Below are 7,741 nucleotides of genomic sequence, written 5' to 3'. Positions count from 1 at the left end.
ACATAGTCAACAGTATTTTGATAACTACGTGTGGTGTTCAGATGGGTATGAGGTGGCTTTAAAAATGTAAAATCATTAGCTCAGGGGAGCACAAAAACAGCTTAGTGTTGCTATAAGGGCTTAGAAATCTTGCAGAGCCTATATTTGTAATACAGATAAGAACAGCATATACCTCATAAGGCTGCTATGAGGTTTATATAAATTAATACATACAAACTTTGGAGATGCTTTGGATTGAAACCCAGGCCACCACAATGAAGTCAGTTGTAATTCTTCGGTGGAGAGTCTTGCCTGCAGTTTGGAAAACATGCAACAGCTATGAAGAGCAATAAAGTGAGGTATGACTGTACGCAGGATGGGGAATAGTAGGTTTATAGTTGTCCATGTGGAAAACAGTGCAATCATTGATAAATAAGAATAAACCGTGCTTTGCAAACGGACAATGTAGGCCTACTTTTGCCCCACCCTATGTAAAGTGATTAGAAAATGCATGACACGTAGTAAAAGCTGTAAAAATGTTTATTACTATTATGTTCCCAACCAAATTACATTTTCAAAATACCTACCATTCCTGTATGACTTCTAGCATTACTCAGTGACTTAAAATATGGAGAAAGATTTAATTTGTCCTTCCTGGTTTATTCTAAGTCGCCAGAAAACAGTTTAACACTGCATGTTGAGAAGTCCTCCAAGTGTGGCACTGAAATCAAGCGATCAGAAGGAACAGTCACAGTCCTGAGGAAGTCCCAGGCAAACCTCAGCAAAAGCATCCTTAAGGAGGGAGATTCAGTATGAAAATGGAATAAGTTGCCTGAAACAGTCAAATACAATAACAATTTCTCAATCATTATAGTATCTCTCTCCAAGCACAGAAATAAAGAACTTATTTTTACAACCATTAAGTGAAATTTTAACATCAGTTTTATTTTTAAACTAAAAAGGAATAATTAGAAAGCAGAAATATGCACAAAGTCAGTTAAAATGCTACATTTTAAATATACCAGAGTTACATGCAGGATGTCTTAGGTATTTGCAAGAGTCAAGAACAATGTGGTATGCCAACAATTCCAAAGGAAAAAAATAACTCGAGCAATCAGGAGACAGGTCATAATTTTTAGCAGACAACCTATAAATGAAAAAGGAATATATAAAACTCAGGCCTTTTGTGATTTACAAAGCACAGGCCGAATAGGGCCTCATATAAATATTTAAATGCAAAGTATACAATAGGATAAGTTCTGAACACTTTATGAGCTGTTATATTAAAATGCAGAGCTTATAAATTAAGCTTGGTTACACAGTGATGTCTAAACATGAAAAAACATCTGCTTGAGCTTTATAATGCAATAAATTTTAATTGCAATGATGTTAAATACAAACACAACCTCAGCTTATATACACCTATATGGCATCCTGTGGCTGTTGTTGCCTAACTTGCTTCTACATAATCTTGACTTGAAATTGTAGAGTAAGAATGGATGTTTACATAATGTAAACCAGATATGAAGATCATGAAAACAAAGGAAAAAGTACTTCTCTTTTGCCTAAGTATTTGCATAGGTATGAGTTCCTATAGTTTGTAGAATACTAATTAACTGAATACCAACGCAAGAATTATTTTTATCAGTTGTTTATGCCCAGAATTTAAAATTTGAAATGATAATAGACTTAAAACAAGCAACAAGAAAAAAAGAGCAGTTCTTTATCTCTGACAACCTCCCATTCCAATCCTGGTCTCCCTCCACAGTGAGAAACTTTTCAATCCTTTTACCTATTTTTATGGCAGCTATCTCTACATTTCTAATATCTGGAACATCCTTGTCTCTTGAATCATCTATTTTAAACAGATTGTTTGGTTCTGAATCCCAGTGCCACCATTCACTAGCTCTGTGACCTTCAGCAAATTATTTAACATTTTTAGGTCTTAGTTTTCTTGTCTATAAACCAAATAATAGAACCTACCACATAAAGCTACTGAGGGTTAAATGATACTAAATCACATATATGATATACCTTGTTCAAAATATAGTGATCAGAGAGATAACTATTATTATTGCTATTGTTACCATATGACAGATGAGGATTGAATTCCCTTAATCACCCCTTTCTGCATCTTCCTAAAATTGTTAAGGAATATCAGTGTTTTTTTGTTGTTGTTGTTAAATCACATTCAGTGTTTTCATCATTATATCCCTTTTGTATTTGAGTCAATTCAATTACTGAGTCTCACTTTTTATCCTCATCAAAACAATTTATAAATGGCTAGCTAACATGTAGCTTAACATGTTAGACCACTGGAAGACCCTGAGTAACTTTCAATTTGCCAAATTCCAAATCAATGGGATTTCAGGACTATGAGAAAGTGAATTATAGAACTTTTACTGTAGCTTTAAGATTATTTTATTCAAATCTCTGAAACATACAACAACTGCAGTTACTATAACACATCTTTATTACTCACCTTTTGCCTGTTTTTTAAAAAAAATCATTTTCACAGCTAAGGATGTTTAAGGCATTACACACTGAATATTCCACTTTTTCTTTATATGAAATAATTTTCAGAATTGATACCACTGCTTTGTACAGTTTTCCAGTGTTTGATTTAAAATCAAAGTTTCTATTTAGAGTTCATAATTCTAAGTGGTCTCTAATTAAGTTGTGAGAATAACACAATTTCCCACTGTAAAGACCTGAGATAAGTCTAAAATTCTAAAGAACATTTATGTAGCAGTTTATGCTCAGAGAAAAAAACCAGTCTGTGAGTCACAGTCTATTTTAATAGCATACTATAGCAAACTGGGGGAATTTCAAAGAAATAAGCAGTTATAATTTTTAAAGAATTATACATTAATTGATTGTTGTAACTCTTAATCTGAAGGTAAAATATTTTCATTCAGCCAATGAAATAAAATTAAATGTGATATATTAAAAGATTCTCAAATTTTCCCTCATTAAATTTTAGGTTCTCTGAGGATAAGGAATATATCTTATTTACCTTGTATCACCATTCTCCAGGATAATGCCAGACTAGTACAGGTATAGAGATGTTTAATACACACTCATTGGACGAATAACTTCAGCATAACTTGGTCTCAGATCTACTAATGTTTGACAGTAAAATACCAAATGCCATATTAACACAGCTTTATCTTTCATCATAAACAAAGCATAATAGTTGGTACATCACATTTTGATTTATTGATGGTGACATACAGTAAAAATCTAAAAAACATTAATTACCTATGGTCCCTTATGAGTATTTAAAGTTCTTTTCACTAGTACAATCACACTGCAGTCCTACTATAAACCTAGTTTTTAGAAGATAATTAAAAAATAAAATACATTAAAAATATAATTCATGATGAGATAGTGAGATGGATTTAACTGAATAAACATTCTCACTACAATCAAGTTAGACCTTTACCAAGAAGTTGATAGTTTGGGAAGCCCTTCTGAGGATTTGTTTTCATATAATTAATGGCCAGATTAGCATATCTGTAGTCCTATATTCTTATAAAGTTTATTCAGAGTCCATAAATACAAGCAGATTATAAAATATTTTTAGATGCACCAACATCTTTACAAAAATCTAATGTATTCAGTTCGTCTTAAGATATGTTCCTTGAACTGAGAATTGCTGAGGTTTCCAAATACTATCTTTTCATGTCTTCGAAGTCTGGATCTGATCTGATAACAAAAACAGACAAGAAATGATCAGTCTCTACAGGACAAAATCTATTTTTTAACATAATCTAATGCAAATCTATAAGAACACAGTAGAAACCTATGCACACTTTTTTTAAAAGTGTAATTCATACTACAGGTTTTAATTTTCACGTAAATTATGTATGCATAGAGTTTGTCAACTAGCTTTACAAGTCTGTATAAAAATCAGCAGTCCCTCGCCTCATCATCTCCTTCCTCCTTTCATAGGCAACTACTTCCAACGCCTTTTCAAGTGATTACCTCTTTATGTCTAGATAATATACTTTTATTATTACTTATTGAACTATTAGTTCCTTACATTTAATGAGGCTTCAGGTCTTACATACCCGTATTCTGGTCTCTGCAACCCTCAGAATGTTTCCAATACTCCTATTTTCCTAACATAGTAATGTAGCTATTATCAATGTAATGACTCTGCAAGTGCTATTCACAGTTGCGACATGTGGTATAATGTTTACTTTTCCTGTCTTCAACTATATTTTGTTTTCTGTGGTGTTAATTGTTCCTTATCCCCATCCCTGTCTCTCTGCTTTTTAATGTACTTAATCCTACACTTCAGTCCCACTACCCTACATTGTTTAAGCCTTTATAATTATGAAGCACATTACATAGTCTTATCAATTTCTCTAGAGTGTTCCATAATGCTCTAAACTGGACCAGTTGTTGTCTATGCTTGCCCAGTTATTTTAATATGAGGTCTTGCACAGTCTTTCTAGGATCTCCACTATCACTCTCTTGTGCTAGTCCACTTGTTTCATGACCCCTTCTTTTTTTCTTTTTGGTTTATTCCCTAGCTTTTGTAGAGTATACCTTTCAGTGTCTACCTTAGTAAAAGGTATGGAAAGTAAATTCTTGAGACTTTCCATGGATGGAGATGTCTTCATTCTACAGTCACAACACACTGATACTGGCTGAGAGCACAGGTGCCAGGACTGTTCCAGGCACTGCTCAATTATGTTACAGCTTCCAAGTGTAGCTGTTGAAAAGTATGATGCTATTCTGTATCCTTATCCTTCACATGGAAACTCTTATTTTCTTCTCAAAAAGTTTGTAGACTCTTCCATGGTCTTCAGTGTTGACTTTAAATAATGATGTACCTTGGTGTGGGAATACTTCCATCCACTGCACTGAGCTCCCAAGAGGCCTTTCAACTAAAAACTTATCATTTAGTCCTTGAAAATATTTTGATACTTTACTTGATTTTTCTCCTATTTTCTCTGTTCTCTCTTTCTGGAATTCCTACTATTAGGATATTGGGCCTTCTGAACCTGACCCCTTACTTTTTTATCTTTTCTTTCCAATTTTCTATTCTTTGTCTTTTTGCTCTACTTTCTGAGAAATTGCCTTTATTCTTTTTTTTTTTTAATCCTCACCCAAGGATATATTTACTGATTTTAGAAAGACAGGAAATGGGGGAGAGAGGGGAAGAGGGAGAGGGAAGGGGAGGGGGGGAGAGAGAGAGAGGGAGAAAGAGAGAGAGAAACATCAATTGGTTGCCTCCCTTCCATGCCTTGACTGGAGATTGAACCTGCAACCTAAGTATTCAGTTGGCCAAAATGTTCGTTCAGTTTAAAATTAATCCATAAGAGATAAAATTTTCATTTTCACTAATAACTTTGTTGAAAAATGTATTTCACTGTTTTGTTCCACTACCTTCTGCCATCTTTCATGCAGCTTCATGAATTCATCTTCCCAAAACTTTTTATCTTTTCGAGTAAAGAACTGTTTCAGGTGCCTTTGGCAGTCTTCCAGGGAATTAAACGTTTTTCCATTAAGAGAATTTTGTGTAAACCAAAATACGTGGTAATCTGAAGGTACAATGCCTGGTGTATACAGCAGGTGAATCAGACCTTCCCAGCCCAGCTGTAACAGTTTTTGTCTGGTCATTAAAGAAACACGCAGTCTTGCATTATCCTGATAGAAGATTATGCATTTTCTGTTGACTAATTCTGGATGCTTCCTGTTGAGTGCTGCTTTCAGCTGGTCTAATTGGGAGCAGTACTTTTTGGGATTAACTTTTTGGTTTTCCAGAAGGAGCTCATAATAGAGGACTCCCTTCCAACTCCACATACAAAACATCACCTTCTTTGGATGAAGACCAGTCTTTAGTGTAGTTGGTGGTGGTTCATTTCACTTGCCCATGATATCTTCCATTCCACATTATTGTAAAGTATCCTTTGTAAAGTGACTTTTCATCACCTGTCACAATTTGTTTTAAAATAGAATACTTTCCTTATGTTTAAGTAGAGAATCACATGAAGAAATACGGTCAAGAAAGTTCTTTTCACTTCACTTACATGAAACCAAAACATTGAAGACATTAACATAACCAGGCTGGTGAAAAATGATTTTCAACACTTGATTTGGATATTTTGAGTATGTCGGTTATCTCCCGCATGGTATAATGTTGATTTTCCTCAATTAATGTCTCAATTTGATTGTTATCAACTTCGACTAGTCTACCAGACAGTGGAGCATCAATCATCCAGCAAGAAACCTCCAGCATGAAACTTCACAGACCACTTTTGACACATTTGATCAGTCACAGCACCTTCTCCATGCACTGTATAAATCTTTTTCTGCGTTTCAGTTGCATTTTACCTTTCTTGAAATAATAAAGCATAACATGCTGAAAATGTTGCTTGTTTTCTTCCATCTTCAATGTTAAAATGCTACACAAAAATTCACCAATTTTGATGTTTTTTTAGATGCATGCTGATGTAATGGCTGTCACAATACAGTCTAATAAAATTGTTTCAAATGAAGTTGAAGACAGCTAAGTGCTGCTAGAGGTATTTTATGGAAAAAACTGAATGAACCTTTTGGCCAACCAAGTATGTGCCCTGACTGGGGATTGAACTTGCAATGTTTTGGTGTACAGGATTATGCTCCAACCAACCAAGCCACTTGCCCAAGGCTATTTATCTTCTTTTAATTGAGTTTTCCATTTCTAGTATTCTATTATTATTTTCCCCAAACTCAGTTTTTGATTCTTTCTTTTTGATACTTGTTTTTTGAAATGTTCTCCCTAAGTAAATTCCACTTTCTCTAACCTACTTATCCTGTTTGTTCACATTCCATGATTCATGTTTTTGTCTTCATATGCCTGATGACCCTTCGCCACCTTCCCATATGTATGAGTAAACATTGTACAGTTGATTGGAATTTTGATACATGTGTTAGGTTTGTCAAATATGGTCTTCATTCTAGTGTATCTAGTTGAGCCATCTCCTTGGGAATTTCTGATGCAAACACCACTAGGTCTTCTCTCTTAGGCTTCTGACTCCTCAGAAATGACTTTTTATTTCCTGCCTACTGCCAGTGTCTTCTGAAGAAGCAGAAGGCTGAAACAGATAATATTTGCTATGAAAACATCAGTCACTCATCATTTTCAGTTCGGAACTACCACACACAGCTGTGCTAGTCCAGAGATAGGCTGTTTGACTCTCTGCAGAAAATTAACCTCTAATCTGCATTTGGAATAAGGATGTATGACTGTGTCTTCTCTTCAGCCCCACTCATCTGATTTACAATTTTCACCAACACTGAGCCTTTGAGGGGATATGCAATATAAATTAGGATGCTTTCCAGCTTTCCTCAGTGCTACCTCAGAATTCAGCTTTCTCTGTTAAGAGAAAAGGTCTTTAGGTCTGGTAAACTCTTCAGCATTCATCTGATCTGTTAAGTCATTTAACATTCATCAGATATTCAGCTTCCAAAATGTGGCTGCCATTTTTGTCACTCCTATTCTTTTTGCCCTTGAGGGTTAATGTCTTTAAACAAAAGTCCCTTTATTCTTAGTGAGATTTGAGAAGGGGATGAAGCTAAGTGTGTGTTCAATCCTTTTTCTCTGGAACAACCATATGAATAGTTTATAAGTCCTATATTAAAATCTGAAAGTATTAACCTTTCCCATACAGACAAAGTGATAAAATGAGTAAGTTGCCTAAGTCACAATGGAGGATTTCTTTTTATAAATATCTTACTTCAAAGTTTCCGAGCTAGAAAACAACTT

General features: G+C 34.5%; 1 protein-coding gene across 5 annotated transcripts in view; it reads right to left on the bottom strand.

Annotated features, from left to right (window-relative positions):
• Positions 1-903: 903 nt before the first annotated feature.
• The window catches only part of ARL6 (ADP ribosylation factor like GTPase 6), a 44,228-nt gene continuing 37,390 nt past the window's right edge, over positions 904-7,741 (bottom strand). For all 5 annotated transcript variants that reach the window (XM_036017969.1, XM_028505009.2, XM_036017970.1 and 2 more), the window contains one exon: positions 904-3,687. In XM_036017969.1, coding sequence (XP_035873862.1) covers positions 3,654-3,687 — 34 coding nt within the window. In that variant the 3' untranslated portion in view covers positions 904-3,653. The remainder of the gene's footprint in view (positions 3,688-7,741) is intronic.

The sequence above is a fragment of the Phyllostomus discolor genome, chromosome 2, assembly GCF_004126475.2.
Source record: "Phyllostomus discolor isolate MPI-MPIP mPhyDis1 chromosome 2, mPhyDis1.pri.v3, whole genome shotgun sequence".
NCBI lineage: Eukaryota > Metazoa > Chordata > Mammalia > Chiroptera > Phyllostomidae > Phyllostomus > Phyllostomus discolor.
The sequence above is the reverse complement of the archived record's forward strand: the minus strand, read 5'-3'. Positions and strand labels throughout refer to the sequence as shown.